We start from the raw sequence: 19,613 nt of genomic DNA on the forward strand, positions 1-19,613 counted from the left end.
GCTCCATTGCGGTGACCGTTTCTGCCGGCTTCTCTGCCCCCAGCCCTGTTGCCCCCAGTCCCTGTGACGGATGCCCTGCTGATCCCAGTCCTGTTTGCGGTTGGTGTTCTGTTGTGTTTCATGTCTTTCTTACTCTTCCCATTTTTCATATAAACTCTGTCCATCTTTGGACTTCAGATTCATAAGTTTTTCATATCTTCCTCAACAAGCCTCACTTGGTTTCACTTGGGGACATATTTCAGGGGGTCCCATCTGAACAGACAGGGACATGCACACAAACCGTGGTTCTTACTGCCACTGAAGGGGCGGGAGAAGGCGCCTCCCCAAGTGCTGCTGAACATCACCGTGTATCTCCCAAACAGGGTGGAGGGAGACCTCGTATTCAGCTTGACACACTCTTCATGGGTGGGTTGCTGCTTGAATTCATACGGGTAGTACTGGTTAGCTGGAGACAAGTTCCGATGTTTTCAGGTCAGGCTGGGCAATTAATGGGGGCCGTGTGGAAGAATGGGCCTGCTTCCTACCCAGCGACGGCATAACAATGGGGTCAAGCTCCTCGTCATAGTCGTCATCATCTGCAAATGCAAATGTGTCCCCGTGCACTGAAGGGACACGACAGGACAGAGCAGGAAACATTCCATTGAATTACCACAATTCACACAAGATTTAGGTCTCATTGCTGTCCTGAGTAGACATCACATGGTATGACTGGTATTTGATGGAACCGAGTTGGTCTGCTAACAGGAGCTAAACCATCACTGGCCTCATGCACTTTGTGATTCCAGAAATACAGTGAGGGATATCTTACCCTCTGTGGCAAGCGCAGTGGCCACTGCAGCCAGGAGCAGCATCTCCACCAGCTTCATGCTTCTTGTCCATGTCCTTGATACAGGCTGGTGCTCCCAGGCCACGGAGCACTGGCTCAAAGTGTCATGCACCTTCCTCTGTTGATCTAAGTGCTGTTACTGGGTTGATTATTAAGCAGCATGGCAGACTGTGCCACAAACCACAGACTTGAAATACACTCACTGGCCACTTTATTAGGTATACCTGTTCACTTGTTTGTATGTCAGCAGCACAATGTATAAAATCATGCAGATCAAATTCATGCTCATATCAAACACCAGAATGGGGAAGAAAGGTGATTTAAGTGACTCTGAAGGTCACATTGTTGTTGCTGCTAGGTGGACTGGTATGAGTATTTCAGAAAATGCTGATCGACTGGTGTTTTCACCATCTTTAGGGTTTACAGAGAATGGGCCGAGAAAGAAAAAACATCCAGTGAGCTGAGGCTCTCAGGGAAAGAAAATGCCTTGTTGATGGCAGAGGTCAGGGACAGACTGGTTCAAGGTGATAGAAAGGCAACAGTAACTCAACAGCTCGTTACCACCAAGGTATGCAGAAGAGCATCTGTGAATGCACAACACGTCCGACCTTGAAGCAGATGGGCTACAGCAGCGGAAGACCGCACCAGGTGCCACTCCTGTTAGCTACAAACAGGAAACTGAGGCCACAGTGGGCACGGGTTCACCGAAATTAGACAATGGAAGACTGGAAAGAGGTTGCCCGGTCAGATGAGTCTCAATTCACTGCTGCAACCTCCAGATGGTAGGCTCAGAATTTGGTGTAAACAAAATAAAACCATTGATCCATCTTGCCTTTTATCAACAATTCAGACTGGTTTTGGCATAATGTTGTGGAGAATATTTTATTCACACATTTTTAGGGCCTTAGTACCAACTCAGCAATGCTTAAATGCCACAGCCTATACCTGAGTATTGTTGCTGACCATGTCCATCCCTTTATGACCACAGTGTGCCCAGCTTCTAATAGCTACTTCCAGCAGGGTAGTGTGCCATGTCACAGAGCTCATTTCATCTCAGACTGGTAGCAGCATCGCCCCGCTCGTGTCGAGAAGATGGACACCCCTTGAGCAGCAGATACTTATACGAAGCAGAACGAAAATCGCGAAAGCAACTAAGAATGTACGCGGTGCGCTCTGGCCAAAACGCCGTCTGGCATTTGCACAGGGTCCAGGCGGAGCTGGGTAGCTCCTTGCCGGTGTTGCACCATGTTTTGTCACCGTCGTAATGTGTGACTTCAGGGGCGCTGTTTCACATGTTATTGGGAATGAAGGTTCCTGTTCACATGCACTTGCCTTCTGCGCATTTTATGTACCGTAATTATTTTAATTGTTCAAGACAGCAGACTTTTTCACAGCAGCAGCGTTTCCACTCTCTGTTCCGTCATCTTATTTGGGGACATTCTAAGACGCTTAATGTGAAAATGCTTAATGTGTCTTAATGTACCAAAAAAGCGACACCAAATTTCTCACACATTTTTGGTCATAAATACTTTCACCTGACAAAAAACTAAATAGTACATGCTACAAATATGGACTTTATACTACGTTAAGCGTTTTCCCCACCATTGATTCCCATTGTAAGGAAAAGGCTTGACGTGACTTACTGTACTGTAATAGATTGTCCTTGCCACTAGAGGGCGATATTTAAACCTTGGTAAACAACAGGTTAAGCTGCCACCGCCTTTAATTATACCCTGCTCTTGTCCAGTAGGTTAGAATACTCCACTCAGAATCAGGCAAACTGAGGCAATAACAATACTTTATTATTCAATTAGTAAATTAATCAATGGGCTCACGTTGGATGCCTCGCAGCACACAATTCCCCCGCACACACTGAGGGCGTCTGATAAAACAGCACACGTGAAATGTTAGGTTACGCTCTCAAAGCAATAAATCATTCCAGCGCATCACAGCACGGCACCAATAAGAAAGTCTACACAGCAATCAACATCGCAATCCTGATCAGGAAGATACACATGTGATAAAAGACAGACTTCCCATTAAAACCTCAGTCTCATTATCTCCAGGTGAGTGAATGTAGCAGTCTCTGTCAATTAACCCCCCCCCCCCTTTCCAAAACAGTCTGTAGTGGTACTTGATCACAGTCTTCATCACAGTAAAAAATCTGCCACCAATAATCACCAAATTACTCACACACATATACGGTCATAAGACTTTCACCTGACAAATAAATCAAAACCGAAATACTAGGATTATGGACTTTATACTCTTTTCCTTGCCTGTGCCATGTTATGCTATCACAGAAAAAACAAGACACAAGCAGGATTCACCAAAAACTAAAGGATAAAATGAAACCTTAATCAAACAGGAGAGACAGTCCAAAGTCCAGCCTTGTGCCATGACTGGAAGGGTGTCAACTTTTAAGCTGCTCAAACAACCCATTGAGCTACATAGTAGGCCAGGGAATAAGGACTCCCTGTCATTACACAAATAAATCACTCCAGGTAATAGCAGACGCTATAGCAGAGGAGTCAGATCAGGAGACAAGCAAGAGAGAGGGTGAGCTGGGGCATTAGGGCAGCAGCTGCAGAAGCTGAGGCAGTTGGGGCATTAGGTGTAGGAGCAGTAGTAGGAATAGTGGGTGTAGCTGTGGGGGTTTTGGCTGCAGCAGGAGCTACAGGAAGGAGGTTGAAGGAGCCAAAGCTGCAGCCAGAGCAGACAGTGTAGGAGAGGCTGCAAAAAATGCAGCTGAAGCTGTGGCAGAGATATCAGGAAAAACTGCAAAAGAAACTTGGGAATTAGGGCTGACAAAAGCAAAGGAAACACCTTATAAAAAACTGTAATAGATCTAATGTAAGGGAGCATCAACTTCTGTGACAGACGCAAGTAAATAGCTGCTACATTAATTAGATGCAAGGAAAGAGCCGCTTCATTGATTAAGCTGCAGGCAGGCAGGACTATCTACTGTGACAGAAGTGTGGGGAGCCACACAAAAACTAGTGAGACCTGGAGAATAAGCTGACACACAGCTTCAGCAGCGACTCTGCTAAGATGCGATGACTCCTCCCAGCATGAATGCGATCAACTGTGATCAAATGCTGCACGGGAATCAGGGGGGGTTTTAACGGTCATCCTACCCACATATTTACATACATGGGCTACCGACTGGGGGCCATCAAGAATAATTTACTGTAAGAAGCAATGATTATAGCAAAATAATACTGGTAAAATATTTCTTCACAAAATATTATTAGTCATGTAATTAATGTCATATAATATTACAATATTTTGTCAAATGAAAATCTATACTTTTCTTCAACACAAAGTGCAGCTTCTATCCTGAGCACAATCCACCTTATTACTGAACAGCTTATTGAGCCCCTGGTCCTGGTATCACTTTTCAGTCATTTCAAGTAAACATCATGTGTGTTGTATTTGTATGAGGAAACCAATCTTATCAACATCAATAACTGAAATAAACACAGTGATTCAAACTTCAGCACTTTTTAATTTTGTTTTGTCTTTCAAAAAAAGCTGGAACATCAAATCTGGCCGGTTCTGATCGGCTTGCTGCTTTTGCCTAAAAACAAATGCTGGCGTTATCAAAAACTGTATCATAGAGCCATATTCCAGATTTATTACAGCTAATCACATCTCGGCGCTCCGAGGAACCTCTCCTTATATATCCCTCCTTCCCATTCATCCCTCAAATATTGTCACATTTGTGTTTCTCCACACTCACACCATCTTGATCTTGCTCTGGCTGCATGGCGTCCGTATGCACGGCAAATTGTTTTAGTCTTATCTTGTATAATAGGACATAAACATTGAATTTGATAGTTATCTTTTCACATCTGAACACAACTCATGAACCTGAAGGGATCATATGCAACCAACCCCTCCATGGAACACTGGCCACGGACCGGGGTGGGAATTCCCAAGCTGGAAGGCGGTGCTGCTTCATGTTCACATGAGCTAGCTGGCTAGTTAGGATGCATTCAGAATGCACCGTACTACAACTATAAAGGATGTAATGTGATATAGCGAAACAATTGCTAACTGACAGTGCACGTTAGCATTACTTTAAATGACAACTTTACCTGGTACTTACCAGAAGAGTGGCTTATACGTTAGCCCAATGACAGCAGGCAGCGCGTTCTTCAGTAATATACCAGAGTTAAACTTACAGAAACTTTCAACACAAACATTGGCAGCCATTGACTCATAGGTGGTAGTAAAGCTGATATGACTTAAAATAAGGCAACACTTTTTAGTCTTACTTCCTCCCCTTCCTCTGTCTTTGCTCATTGATGTTCAGGAGAGTGCAAAACACATTAACGATGCAAGGATTTTCAAACCAAGACAGACACAACACTGAAGAGACAAAGACACAGTTTAATATTAAGTACATGTTTTATTCTTAAGCCTAATCTTAACGCAATACTAACACTTAAAATATATCCCTATTAATCCTCCGTCCTCAGCCATAACCCACAAGTCCATCGATCGGGGTCAAGAGCTGTTCGATGGATGGCCGAGGCTGGTCTCTCTTCGGTCGCCGAATAAGTGTGCCGTTGCGCTCCATTTCTTGCTTCTTGCGCTCCAGGTATTCCAAACGGGACCTCATCCGGAAGCCGCCCGATTCCTCCTGGGGGGGTGGCCTGGTCCTCCCTGTGCAAGGATGAATCCTCTGGCCGAAGTCATTTGTTTGTGTTACAGGCTGGGGCTGTGGGACAAGGAAAGGGTATTAGAGGTATATCCTTTAGCTATCCTAGCCTCCTTCCCCACAGTTTACCCACCAACTGGAGTGTGCAACACAGCAACTCAGTAAATAATCAGCAGCAGCCAGGAACAGTCCCAATCCACACTCTGGTGTATGCAAAAACACCCCCCCAAGCGGCAGCGTATACGATTCCGTTCAGCCCCCATCCCTTAGCACGCTATATTGCACGAGCCCAGCTAACCCTCCTAAACACACACACACACACACACACACACACACACACACACACACACAACTTTAAAAAAGGCACTTCCCCATCTTCAACGAGAGCCACCCACGGGGTCTGGTCAGCTAAACACGCAGAGTTTTGCCAGAGTCCACAAAGCACGGCTGTGAACCAAATCCTCCCCACAATAAAAATGGCCCGACACGCCGGCAACAGTGTCGCACTAATGAATCCACAAGGCATAAAACTACATTTCCCCCACTAACTATCTTCACCGGCGGCGATCCTACTGACCGCGACCGGCGCCATTCGATCACTCCCGCTGTCACAGACGTTTCCCTCTTATCACCTCACTCAGCTGTGTGTCCCTCCACCGCTTACCACAGGTGAACCCAATAATTAATTTGCCCGCATCAAGTCGAACTCCGCCCCCTTCCTTATTACTCTGGGACGGTCTCTTCAATTCACCATAATATAGCACATTTTATACTCTAACTCAAGTGTTCTAATAAAGTCTCTTAATCTAGGGCTTTACCTTCTGCAAGTAGCACGTCCTCTGTGTAGAACGGGGCTTCTCCGTATCTCCTTCCTCGGCTATTACTTTCACTTTTATCTTTATTTTTATTTCAATCTTGGGCACTTTCATCTTGTTCTTCTCCATTTTGTTGCAAGCTATTCAAAAAACAACCGCGCTTGAAAGAAGTTGGAGAAAAGAAGTACATGCGATTCAAAAGTAATCAAGCTGTTGTTACGGAGACCCAATCGTACGTATGGCGTTAAATTAGTGCCAAAAGTCGCGCGCATAAAAATCACGCTCGCGAGTAGAAAATCCATGCTCACTACGCGCTCGCGATTGCACTGCACTCGTTCGCTCGACAGGAAGAATTTTGACACCTTGGAGGCGGGAACAGTTGCTAATGACTCCGCTTCTTTGATTGGTCTAACACCCTTAGTCTCCACCCTGTGAGCTCCTTGTTGGCGGCAAAATCAGGAAGATGCCGGAGAAAGCAGAGTTATATTTAACAGTCACCTAGACAATAATGTGGAAACCGCAAATGGTGATCACGCCTATGTGGGTGAAATGGATCACTACAGTATAAACGGATGAAGATCATAACCGATTTTCCTTTTTCTTTATGTCTGGCAGTTTACCATCCAATAGACATTGTTTATGTTTATGTATATATATATATATATATATATATATGTGTGTGTGTGTATATATATATATATATATGTGTGTGTGTATATATATATGTATATATATATATATGTGTGTGTGTATATATATGTGGTGTATATGTATATATATATATATATATATATATATATGTGTGTGTATATATATGTGTGTATATGTATATATATATGTGTGTGTATATATGTGTGTATATATATGTGTGTATATATATATATATATATGTATGTATATACAGTGGGGCAAAAAAGTATTTGGTCAGCCACCGATTGTGCAAGTTCTCCCACTGAAAATGATGGCAGAGGTCAGTAATTTTCATCATAGGTACACTTCAACTGTGAGAGACAGAATGTGAAAAAAAAATCCATGAATTCACATGGTAGGATTTTTAAAGAATTTATTTGTAAATTAGGGTGGAAAATAAGTATTTGGTCAATAACAAAAATTCAACTCAATACTTTGTAACATAACCTTTGTTGGCAATAACAGAGGTCAAACGATTACTATAGGTCTTTACCAGGTTTGCACACACAGTAGCTGGTATTTTGGCCCATTCCTCCATGCAGATCTTCTCGAGAGCAGTGATGTTTTGGGGCTGTCGCCGAGCAACACGGACTTTCAACTCCCTCCACAGATTTTCTATGGGGTTGAGGTCTGGAGACTGGCTAGGCCACTCCAGGACTTTCAAATGCTTCTTACAGAGCCACTCCTTTGTTGCCCGGGCAGTGTGTTTGGGATCATTGTCATGTTGGAAGACCCAGCCACGTTTCATCTTCAAAGCTCTCACTGATGGAAGGAGGTTTTGGCTCAAGATCTCACGATACATGGCCCCATTCATTCTTTCCTTAACACGGATCAGTCGTCCTGTCCCCTTAGCAGAAAAACAGCCCCAAAGCATGATGTTTCCCCCCCCATGCTTCACAGTAGGTATGGTGTTCTTGGGATGCAACTCAGTATTCTTCTTCCTCCAAACACGACGAGTTGAGTTTAGACCAAAAAGTTCTACTTTGGTTTCATCTGACCACATGACATTCTCCCAATCCTCTGCTGTATCATCCATGTGCTCTCTGGCAAACTTCAGACGGGCCTGGACATGCACTGGCTTCAGCAGCGGAACACGTCTGGCACTGCAGGATTTGATTCCCTGCCGTTGTAGTGTGTTACTGATGGTGACCTTTGTTACTTTGGTCCCAGCTCTCTGCAGGTCATTCACCAGGTCCCCCCGTGTGGTTCTGGGATTTTTGCTCACCGTTCTCATGATCATTTTGACCCCACGGGATGAGATCTTGCGTGGAGCCCCAGATCGAGGGAGATTATCAGTGGTCTTGTATGTCTTCCATTTTCTGATAATTGCTCCCACAGTTGATTTTTTCACACCAAGCTGCTTGCCTATTGTAGATTCACTCTTCCCAGTCTAGTGCAGGTCTACAATTCTTTTTCTGGTGTCCTTCGAAAGCTCTTTGGTCTTGGCCATAGTGGAGTTTGGAGTCTGACTGTTTGAGGCTGTGGACAGGTGTCTTTTATACAGATAATGAGTTCGAACAGGTGCCATTAAGACAGGTAACGAGTGGAGGACAGAAAAGCTTCAGGTCTGTGAGAGCCAGAGATTTTCCTTGTTTGAATTGACCAAATACTAATTTTCCATCCTAATTTACAAATAAATTCTTTAAAAATCCTACCATGTGAATTCATGGATTTTTTTTTCACATTCTGTCTCTCACAGTTGAAGTGTACCTATGATGAAAATTACTGACCTCTGCCATCATTTTCAGTGGGAGAACTTGCACAATCGGTGGCTGACCAAATACTTTTTTGCCCCACTGTATATGTGTATGTATATGTATGTATATATATATATGTATATATATATATATATATATATATGTATATATAACATGAATATAGCGCAATAAAAGTAGAATACTAACTTTTACTTACTTTCAAAATGCAGTACAACTGTTTCAAACGCTTTTCGAATTACAGTACTGTAATTTGTAGTACTGTGGGGAATTCAGATACGCTTATTGTACTTTCACTGTTGCATCTCGTTGGCTCGTCTTTGGCAGTTAATTATAAGCTTTGATTAGTATATATTTGTCATTGATTGAAAATGTCTTTTTTTCCAGCCATGTTTTCTGTGCACGGACCGTTAGCCTCAGGTATCTAGCCAGAATCACACGGGTAACTGCAAAGCAGGTTATCAAAGTAAAGTTTTTTTTAAAACTAGTGTTAGTTTTTTCCGTATGTTGTCCTGTGTAGAAATACCCAAAATGAACGCTGTGGACTACTTGATTACTATAAGCAAATTATTTAAACAGTATTTGTACAGGAATGACTTTGTTCCAAGCTTCTTGATCCATATAAGCCTGACCTATTAGTATGGCTGATACCTGATCCATCTAATGGATCAATGCATTGATAGTTCTTTTTCATTCTGTTTAGTGCACTTTTGTGATGTGCCTGTGTCATATATGACCAAAATATGCATTTTATTTAAAAAAGAAACAAATGTTATTGCTAATACTGTGCACTTTTTTTCTTTTTATGCACTTTGAGATGTGTCTAGGTCAGATTCGACTAAAATATTTTTCTTATTTCAGAAGGGGAAAAAAATATTGCTCTCAGATTCTGTTCAGTTGTAGCTTTTTAAAATAATGTACCTTGATTTGTGTTTGTTTAAAATGCCATTACCTGCTGCTTACTGGGCCGCTGAAAATGTCTGGCCCAGCTAAATTTCTTGGTTTGAAAATGTGGCCCAACTACTTTCCAGACCTGGACTAGCCCTACTGAATCATACACTAATGTTATTCTGTTATGTGGGCTGTTGTGATAGTGAGATTTGCAGGATGCTGCACGTCAGGTGGTGTCCCTGCTGCAGAATGCCCTGTCTGAACCAGCACCTAGAGACAGTGAGGGTTGTTGTTATCGCCTTGTATATACGCAATCTGTTATTTCTTAACTAATTTAATTGTAATGTATTTCATGACACTATATTAAAGCAACAGTGCTGTCAGTAGGAGCTATAAAAAACAGCATATGTTGATGATGGATCAACATTTTATGTAATTGATTATTCAGAGGGTAGTCCTTGTAACAATGGCAAATTTGTAGTTTTTTGTGTTTGAAATGATAATGAGATTCTGCAAACCAGGAGCACACTGGTGGACAAGGAGTTCTATAGCAGAATAACAAACTAGAGCAGAACATGGCAAGGTTTGTCATATCCAGCCAATAGAGTATGTGCTGATTTGAATTGTTATGATTATTTCAATGTCAATCTTATATGTAGTGCTTTACATTACTTACATTACACTACTGTTACACTTTCTCATGTCTTATTTTACTCTTTTATAGATCCTCCCCAGGACTGTTTGGGAAAAAATGACAGGGAAAAAGAGACAAAATTCTGCTTTTAATCACTTGAAAAGAAGGCGCAATCCAGTCAAGTGTTTTCCAGTACAGTTTTACCAGGTTAACAAATATATGGAGAAGAATTCAGCACCTTTCACGATATAGCACAGCATGGCCACGGTCAGAAAATTTGAGCCTGTCCTCCTCCTGAGTACAGTAAAGCTCACTACGCTCTGTGAGCACAGGAACGGCCCAGCAATGTTTGGTAGGTTTCTGCATTGTTTGCAAATACAGAATATTATCTGCGCGTAAACTAATTAAGGTAAATATGGAAATTCATACAATATATGCTGCAGAATATGAGCTGAATAAAGCATATTAAAAATGCAAAGAATTAAAAAAAATTTAACCACTGACCAAATATGGCACCTACAGTTTTTCAAATAGAATTCTAGAACATAATGTTACCGCGACAACTCTGATGTCATCATTCGGAAGGTATAAACTGAGCTGCAGGCACTAATACGACTTCAAAACAAATCAGACACTGAACAAGACGCATCTCTTAATATAATCTCAATATGAATTGGTGTTTTCTTAACTGTATTAGGCCGCCAGCGGTACCAAACGACGCTGGGGAAGGTACAGAAAGAAAGGAGGAAAGAAAAAGGAAGGACAGAGGAAAGAAAAAGAAATCCTGGCTAAGGAGGTTTTTTGCAAAAAAAGGGAAAGGAAAAAAGGCAATGGAGGAGAGCCAGGCAGTGGTGGTGGAGGAGGTGGAGGACAGCCAGGCAGTGGTGGTGGAGGAGGTGGAGGACAGCCAGGCAGTGGTGGTGGAGGAGGTGGAGGACAGCCAGGCAGTGGTGGTGGAGGAGGAGAGCCAGGCAGTGGTGGTGATGGAGGAGGAGAGCCAGGCAGTGGTGGTGATGGAGGAGGAGAACCTGGCAGTGGTGGTGATGGAGGAGGAGAACCTGGCAGTGCTGGTGATGGAGGAGGAGAACCTGGCAGTGCTGGTGATGGAGGAGGAGAACCAGGCAGTGCTGGTGATGGAGGAGGAGAACCAGGCAGTGGTGGTGATGGAGGAGAACCTGGCAGTGGTGGTGATGGAGGAGGAGAACCAGGCAGTGGTGGTGATGAAGGAGGAGAACCAGGCAGTGGTGGTGATGGAGGAGGAGAGCCAGGCAGTAGTGATGGTGGAGGAGGAGAGCCAGGCAGTGGTGATGGAGGAGTGCAAGGCAATGGAGGAGAAGTGCAAGGCAATGGAGGAGGAGGAGTGCAAGGCAATGGAGGAGTGCAAGGCAATGGTGGAGGACAGCAAGGCAATGGAGGAGGAGTGCAAGGCAATAGAGCAGGAGTGCAAGGCAATAGAGCAGGAGTGCAAGGCAATGGAGGAGTGCAAGTGCAAGGGATTGGAGGAGGAGTGCAAGTTCAAGGGATTGGTGGAGGAGTGCAATGCAACGGTGGAGGAGTGCAAAGTAACGGTGGAGTACAACAAAGCAACAGTGGAGGAGTACAAGGCAACGGTGGAGGAGTACAACGAAAAGGTGGAGGAGAGCAAAGCAATGGTGGAGAAGTACATGGCAATGGTGGAGGTGTACAAGGCAATGGTGGAGCAGTACAAAGCAAGGCAGATGATGCAAGATGTAAATATTTGTAAATAAAGCATTAAAAACGAAGAAGAGTCAGGTGTTTTCAATTGAATGCGAGTAGGTGATGTTAAATATCAGGAATATTCCAAATGTCTATTACACGTGTTGCCGATAGGGGGCCATATGGTTTGGGTGATAGGGGTTGCCTTTAAACTTTAATAGAATGAAAATACATTACATGTAATTATGTTGTATTTTTAATTACGTTTAAGGAATAAAACATAACGGGATGAATGATAGATACACGTTCAGCGGGGACCCGTCCGGCCGCAGCCATGTGTTAGGGGTAGGCCCAAGCGCCACGCCGTATTTTAAAAGAAAGAACCAAAATGTTTAAGAAAAACTTTAGCGTCGTTTTAAAATAAAAGCAGGCGGAATTCAAACAAGTACAAACATGCCCGAAAGAAAGAGCAAATGCTGAGTTCAAACAAGCACAAGTGAAACCAACTAACATACAGCACGTCGTTTTAAAAGAAAGCACTTAAACTCGTTACATTTAATCAACATGCTTAAAGAATTAGAAGAAAAACTTTAGCGGTATTTACCAGTGTTAGGTTGAATAAAGCATTTTAACAGCAAACTTTCAGAATAGGCCAAAAGGCGAAATGAGCGAGTCCCAGAGCTCGCCCAAAATAGGCAGGTCTGTTTGAGACCGAAGTGGCCAGCCCGTTTCAAAATGGCGACACCAGCAGAGCGCCTATTTCAAATAAAAAACGTTATGTTATAGTTTACGTAATGAAGCACTTTTCTGCCAATGTGAATAATAAAGTAAAACGCTCTAAGCATTTCAACAAGAATCAAGGAATAACGCGGTTAATTCTTGTTTAAAAGAGCGCATGCGCTCTCCTCTCTGGCTCGCTCTCATGTAGCGCATGCGCGTAGAGCCACAGTATTTTCTTTAAAGAGCCGACTCTCTTGCGTTAATTTATTTAAACAAGAATTAACTGGGTTATTCCTTGATTCTTTTTCCTTTTCTTTTAAAATAACGCTAAAGTTTCTTTAAAACATTTCGGTGCTTTCTTGTGGTGCCCAAAGCACAGAATACCCACACTGCTCTGATTACGCTACCTCCTGTTAAGGGCAGGAGGAACCCCTAATGTTCCTTCTGTAACGTGGCCAAGTTCGAACCCCACGCAAAGGGACAATAACAAAGAGGCATGTAAAAATAAAATCCAATCCACTTTATTACAAATATCTAAAATCAATTAGACAAAGAAGGTTGCTGGGGGGGGGCGGGCGGCTGACTATCCTCCAGATAGTAAGGTCAGGTCAGCACGGCCAGCTCTCGGCTCAGGAGGCCCCTGGTGACAAAGAAAACAGCAAAACACCACTAAGCATGCAACACGACAAACACTACACACAACAGTACAGTGTCCGCTCAGTGTGGCACCCCAACAGCAGAGAGCAAAAGCCTGTGCGGATCCAGCCTTGTACAGAAAGATCCCATGTACAAACATAAGAGGAGGGTAGCGGCTGATGTCCACCGCCCAAAATACAATACTAAAATTACACTTACAACTAACGCATCGGGATCCCCCCAGAGGAGCTGGATGAAGTGGCCGGGGAGAGGGAAGTCTGGGCCTCCCTGCTGAGACTGCTGCCCCTGCGACCCAACCCCGGATTAAGCGGAAGATGATGGATGGATGGACACTTACAACTTAGCCCATAGCAACAACCAGGGCACTAATAAAACAAAACCAAAAGCCTATCAAATAAACCTAAAACAGTGGCTAGTCTGGTCCTTTGCAGGAATGCTTAATGCCCTCGCAGCACAGCGACACCAAGAGGAAGCGTTCCAATGCTACAGGTACAAAGAAACAATCAACAAAGAAACATAGACCCTTTTATATGTCACAGTATAACCCAAGTTACCAGAGCCTCAATGTCTGTAGCCCAGCAGCCCGTAGGGGATCACGTCAAATGATAAAATTGCAGTCGCCTCCGCGTCCTCCATGAAGAGTTACATGCTGCTAGCAGTCACCCTGGTAAAATTAAACAAACATTCAAGTTCTCAAACAAACCCTCTCCTCCTTTCCTTACCCACAGGGAAGAAGAACCCACCCCATGTCCAGTTGTAAGACATAGCAGCAAGAGAATGAGATTCCATCTTGGCAGCCTTTTATAACTTCCTGGTAGGTCATATGACCTGGCTCAAGTGGTTGCCAATATAGTGTAATTACCAGTGCCATGCAACTACTCCTACCAGCCCGTTCAGATCCCCACATTCTTTTAAAATACGCTGTGGCGCTTGTGCCTACTCCTAACAACCCGTGCCTGCGGCCAGATGGGCCCCGCTAGACGTGTATGCGCTAGCTTGCATTCATCCTGCCATATGTTTTATTATTTCTTAAAAACATAATTAAAATTAACACAAATAAATACATGTAATGTATTTTTATTCTATTAAAGTTTAACGGCAAAACTTATCACCCAAACCATATGGCCCCCTATCGGCAATATACGGTATATGGAGATAACCCCTCGACCAATCAGAATAAGGGATACGCTCCCCCTCCCGCTTATGACGTCATAAGCGGAGCCAAATTTAAGCTCCTCCCAATGTACCACATACTTTTTTTTTAGTACAAATTATTTAAATATACGATTATAATAATTTAAAAATATATTATAACATGTCATAATTATAAACTATTATTAAACTGTAATAACCCAAATCGTGCTAAATGCTATTTTTAAATAAAATAATCTTTGTAATTTAAAAACACATATATCCACAATAATTCAAATAAGTGCTAAGTACAACCTATGTTTAAATAAACTGCAATAAATCAATTTGTGAAATCGTCCAGCTGCCGTGAAGCAGTAGTGAGCGGAAATGATACTTATCTGCTCGTGCACAGCCCAGTTCGGGTTTCCAGTCTAAACTGGGTCGTGACTTGTGCAAACGAAGGCATAACAGTGAGGCATGTGTAAACTGTCAATAAAGTAAAACCTGCCCGTAAATTAAAGCTTGTATTAACTATGATTCATTTGCTCTTTATTTAACGTTTAATAAGAAACCCAACAGGAATGGAATATGACACTCTTATAAGGTCATGGCCACCTCCCCAAAGACAGTCGGCCCACTTTACTTGGGGGCCACAAATTACTTAGAAGTAAGTCAGTTACTACTGAAGTACAAATCATGGACAAATATAGTCACTACTTGAGATAAATGATGCATCGTGATTTTTTATGATGAACAGATGAGCATATATTGTGCATTTGACCTTCAGTAATTCCTTAAGTAGCTCACAAACGGTTACTGAACAAACACAGTAACAAATATAGTAACAGCCTGAGATGCCTCACGATATATTAATGATGCAAACATCAGATCAGTATTTCACTTGTCTTATGTTTGTTCATCATTAATGAATGAGATCTTTGTGTAACTGAGATGTATATTGTGGTTAATTAATACATCAGTAATAGCATAATACTATATTATTTGTGCCCCCTCAAATAAAGTGTTACCAAAAACTAGAATTAGTTAGAACTGCTACTGTGTATTTTGAAAATGTCATATTTTTTATATATAAAGCCCCGATTCCCAGCTTGAAGTCGCTGGGCCACACTTTGAGGAGGCAATCTCCAGAATCTGGGTATTAACGGTCTCATCACTAAATTCAGCACCTTTCACGATATACCACAGCATGGCCACGGTCAGAAAATGTGAGCCTGTCCTCCTCCTGAGTAAAGCAAAGCTCACTACGCTCTGTGAGCACAGGAACGGCCCGGCAATGTTTGGTAAGTTTCTGCATTGTTTGCAAGTACAGAATATTATCTGCGCGTAAACTAATTAAGGTAAATATGGAAATTCATACAATATACGCTGCAGAATATGAGCTGAATAAAGCATATTAAAACTGCAAAGAATAAAAAAAAAAAAATTGAACCATTGACCAAATATGGCACCTACAGTTTTTCAAATAGAATTCTAGAACATAATGTTACCGCGACAACTCTGATGTTATCATTCGGAAGGTATAAACTGAGCTGCAGGCACTAATACGACTTCAAAACAAATCAGACACTGAACAAGACGCATCTCTTAATAAAGTGGTGGTTTCTGGACTTCTTTAGGCTGCCGGTGGTACCAAAGGACGCTGGGGAAGCTACAAAAGCAAAGGAGGAAAGAAAAAGGAAGGACGAAGTAGGAAAGATGAAGAAATCCTGGCTAAGGAAGATTTTTCCTATAGGTGATGTGAGGCCGACAAAAACTCACACTGTGAGTTTGGAGATGAAACTCCTCTGCAGGAGTTCGAAAGTGGAAAAGACAGGAGTGCAGGAGGAGAGCCAGGCAGTGGTGGAGGAGGAAGAGAGCCAGGCAGTGGTGGAAGAGGAAGGGAGCCAGGCAATGGTGGAGGAGTGCAAGGAAATGAAGGAGAAGTGCAAGGCAATAGTGGAGGAGAGCAAGGCAATGGTGGAGGAGAGCAAGGCAATGGTGGAGGCGAGCAAGGCAATGGTGGAGGAGAGCAAGGCAATGGAGGAGGAGGAAGAGAGCCAGGCAATGGTGGAAGAGTGCAAGGAAATGAAGGAGAAGTGCAAGGCGATGGTGGAGGAGAGCAAGGCGATGGTGGAGGAGAGCAAGGCAATGGAGGAGGAGGAAGAGAGCCAGGCAATGGTGGAAGAGTGCAAGGAAATGAAGGAGAAGTGCAAGGCGATGGTGGAGGAGAGCAAGGCGATGGTGGAGGAGAGCAAGGCGATGGTGGAGGCGAGCAAGGCAATGGTGGAGGAGGAAGAGAGCCAGGCAGTGGTGGAGGAGGAAGGGAGCCAGGCAATGATGGAGGAGGAAGGGAGCCAGGCAATGGTGGAGGAGTGCAAGGAAATGAAGGAGAAGTGCAAGGCAATAGTGGAGGAGAGCAAGGCAATGGTGGAGGAGAGGAGTCCAAGGGATTGGTGGAGGAGTGCAAGGGATTGGTGGAGGAGTGCAAGGGATTGGTGGAGGAGTGCAAGGGATTGGTGGAGGAGTGCAAGGGATTGGTGGAGGAGTACAAGGCAAGATGAGAAAGATAGTAGTGGATGAGAACATATTTAAGTAATACTTATAGTCTATATGTACATACTTGTAAATAAAAGCATTAAAAACGAAGAAGAGTCAGGTGTTTTCAATTGAATGTGAGTAGGTGATGTTAAATGTCAGAAATATTCCAAATGTCTATTACACGTGTTGCCTATAGGGGGCCATATGGTTTGGGTGATAGGGGTTGCCTTTAAACTTCAATAGAATGAAAATACATTACATGTATTTATGTTGTATTTTTAATTACGTTTAAGGAATAAAACATAACGGGATGAATGTAAGATACACGTCCAGCGGGGACCCGTCTGGCCGGATCCATGTGTTGTTAGGAGTAGGCACAAGCGCCACGGCATATTTTAAAAGAAAGCACCAAAATCTTTAAGAAAAACTTTAGCGTCGTTTTAAAAGAAAAGCAGGCGGAATTCAAACAAACATGCCCGAAAGAGCAAATGCTGAGTTTAAATAGTTTGAAAAAACTGTTGAAGTTGATGTGTATTTCGATATATTTTTGATGTTATCAAACTCTGTGAGTTTACTTTTATCATTCACCTCAATGTAAACTAATTTACACTTTTCTCTGACTAAAAACATTTGCATTGTTGAAGCTGTGTAATTAATAATTGCATTAGTGCTATTTCATACCAGTCAGTGGTGATCTGTCCTTGTTATCTTGAGTTACTGTGGACTTTTTATTTGAAATGTAATATTTTAAAAAGTGGTAATAGTTTTAATGATTTAGCATTAACCATTATTCACAAGAGGTAGGTTGCTAAGCAATGAACTCTTATGCAACGATGGCGTGTTTGTAACATATGTTTTTTGGCGTGGGTAGAAATAGGAGTAAATTTTCCTTGACAGATTGCTAATAAAAATAATGTACACGTTATACACTGTTTTTTCTTTTACAGCTGTCCAGAAAACTTGAGGAGAACTACCCTAAAATGGCCGAATTGAAAGGGTCATGGATGTTCATACAGGATTTGGAAGATGAGGGTAAATGATTTCTATACATTAATGTCATACAACAGTAGAGAATGCTAACTTTTCTGATGGCATTTCTGTTGCATGATTCACTTTGGAAAACATACAAATGAAATGTATTTGAAAGCATTTATATTTCTTTAGAATTTTAGCAATCATATCACTTCATGATTGGACAGCAAACAAAGAGAATTGTAAAATCTTATTGACAAGTGACAATGCTTTTAATCATCCTTTAAAATAAACTTTGCTAACAATGATTTTTTAAAATTACTTTTGTCAGAAGAAGAGGGTAAAAATAACAGAGAAGACATGCCTGAAGAGATCAAGAGTGAGGATGAAGATGTCATCAAGGCAGAAAGACATACCAACAACATGAACATTACTGTAGGCAAGTTCTGCCAGTGGCTGACAGGACAGGATCATATCCCACTAAGTCATTCAGATAGGGAAGGTTTCAGAATTGTCATAGAATTTTACCATGACTGCCAGGTGCATTATGGGACACATCACAGCATATGCTATCCTGTAGTTAATGCATATTCATGCTCAGTCACATTCCCAATAACACACCTGAGTACATACATAGAATTCAAAAATATTATCTCACAGGCGATTGTCCATGGCTATGAATTTGGCCGCTGTTAGGAACTGAATGTTCCGGCTCACTTTTTGTCTTATTGGTCAGGTCTATTCTAAAGACATTACACTTGACAAGTACAAAGATTTACGAATGAAGCTGAAATTGATTGCAAAGTTAGAGCATAATATTAAGTACAGGATGTACGATGTCATAAACAAAACCTTGGAGTTTTTAGTAGCACTTTATTATGGTTAAGCAGTATATACAGTTTCAATGCATTTTCAGTAATTTTTCTGTTGTTTTTCATGTACACTTTTTCTGTAAGGATTCTGAAGCATTTTGAGGATTTCAGTCTATCAGAATAATTGTGCCATGAAATAAAAATGTAAAACAAAGGATGTGTACAATAATTCAAACAGGACAACATGTTCAAAGACAGAAGTTAACAGACTTCGTCTGATAAGACAAAATTCCTTAGCGTGTGAATGAGTTAAAGAGATGACCTGAACGGAGCAGTGTGTGTTTGTGAGGAGTCCAATGGGAGTGAACTGAGCAGGTTTTTAAGTTTGTGCCTGCAGTCGTTTTATATGCTCATAGCAAACAGTGTATAGCTGTTCAGATTAGATGATCAGTTTAGATGATCGGTTGTCATTTTCCTCACATATCGCCAGTCTTTCTCGCTCTTGTCGGTTTCTCCTCTTTAACATCAGGAGGATACGTCCATTTCTTTCCACTCAGGCTACCCAGATACTCGTCCAGTCCCTCGACATCTCACGCCTTGAGTACTGCAACTCGCTTCTAGCGGGTTTACCACTGAGTGCCATCCGTCCCCTCCAACTGATTCAGAATGCAGCTGCTCGTCTTGTTTTCAACCTTCCCAAGTTCTCCCACACCACTCTAACCCTAACCCTCCCTCCACTGGCTTCCTGTAGCTGCCCGCATCATATTCAAAACACTGATGCTCGCATACAAAGCCAAAAATTCTCTGGCACCATCCTACCTAAAGGACCTCATCACACCCCGCACTGCACCACGATTTCTCCGATCCTC

General features: G+C 42.5%; 2 protein-coding genes and 1 long non-coding RNA gene across 4 annotated transcripts in view; 2 read left to right on the forward strand and 1 right to left on the reverse strand.

Annotated features, from left to right (window-relative positions):
• The first annotated feature begins 10,026 nt into the window (after positions 1-10,026).
• Positions 10,027-19,613, forward strand: part of LOC125712016 (myosin heavy chain, striated muscle-like) — a 36,374-nt gene continuing 26,787 nt past the window's right edge. Inside the window, exons 1-3 of the mRNA XM_048981593.1 lie at positions 10,027-10,186; positions 10,328-10,589; positions 10,935-11,706. Of these exons, the coding sequence (XP_048837550.1) occupies positions 11,068-11,706 (639 nt within the window). The 5' untranslated portion in view covers positions 10,027-10,186; positions 10,328-10,589; positions 10,935-11,067. The remainder of the gene's footprint in view (positions 10,187-10,327; positions 10,590-10,934; positions 11,707-19,613) is intronic.
• Positions 13,134-14,219, reverse strand: LOC125711858 (uncharacterized). The gene is made up of 4 exons (XR_007383118.1): positions 14,035-14,219; positions 13,846-13,955; positions 13,490-13,576; positions 13,134-13,274 (listed from the first exon to the last, which is right to left on the reverse strand). It is a non-coding gene; the product is annotated as an uncharacterized LOC125711858 (long non-coding RNA).
• On the forward strand, positions 15,952-19,363 carry LOC125711856 (uncharacterized). 2 transcript variants are annotated; one of them, XM_048981268.1, is made up of 4 exons: positions 15,952-16,699; positions 16,754-16,974; positions 17,908-17,992; positions 18,264-19,363. In XM_048981268.1, the coding sequence occupies exons 1-3, from the start codon at positions 16,139-16,141 to the stop codon at positions 17,951-17,953; spliced, it is 828 nt and encodes a 275-aa protein (XP_048837225.1). In that variant the 5' UTR covers positions 15,952-16,138; the 3' UTR covers positions 17,954-17,992; positions 18,264-19,363. The 2 variants fall into 2 exon arrangements, with proteins under 2 accessions (XP_048837225.1, XP_048837224.1); XM_048981267.1 differs by having other exon boundaries at positions 15,952-16,974.

This window comes from Brienomyrus brachyistius, chromosome 17 (genome assembly GCF_023856365.1).
Source record: "Brienomyrus brachyistius isolate T26 chromosome 17, BBRACH_0.4, whole genome shotgun sequence".
Classification (NCBI taxonomy): Eukaryota; Metazoa; Chordata; class Actinopteri; order Osteoglossiformes; family Mormyridae; genus Brienomyrus; species Brienomyrus brachyistius.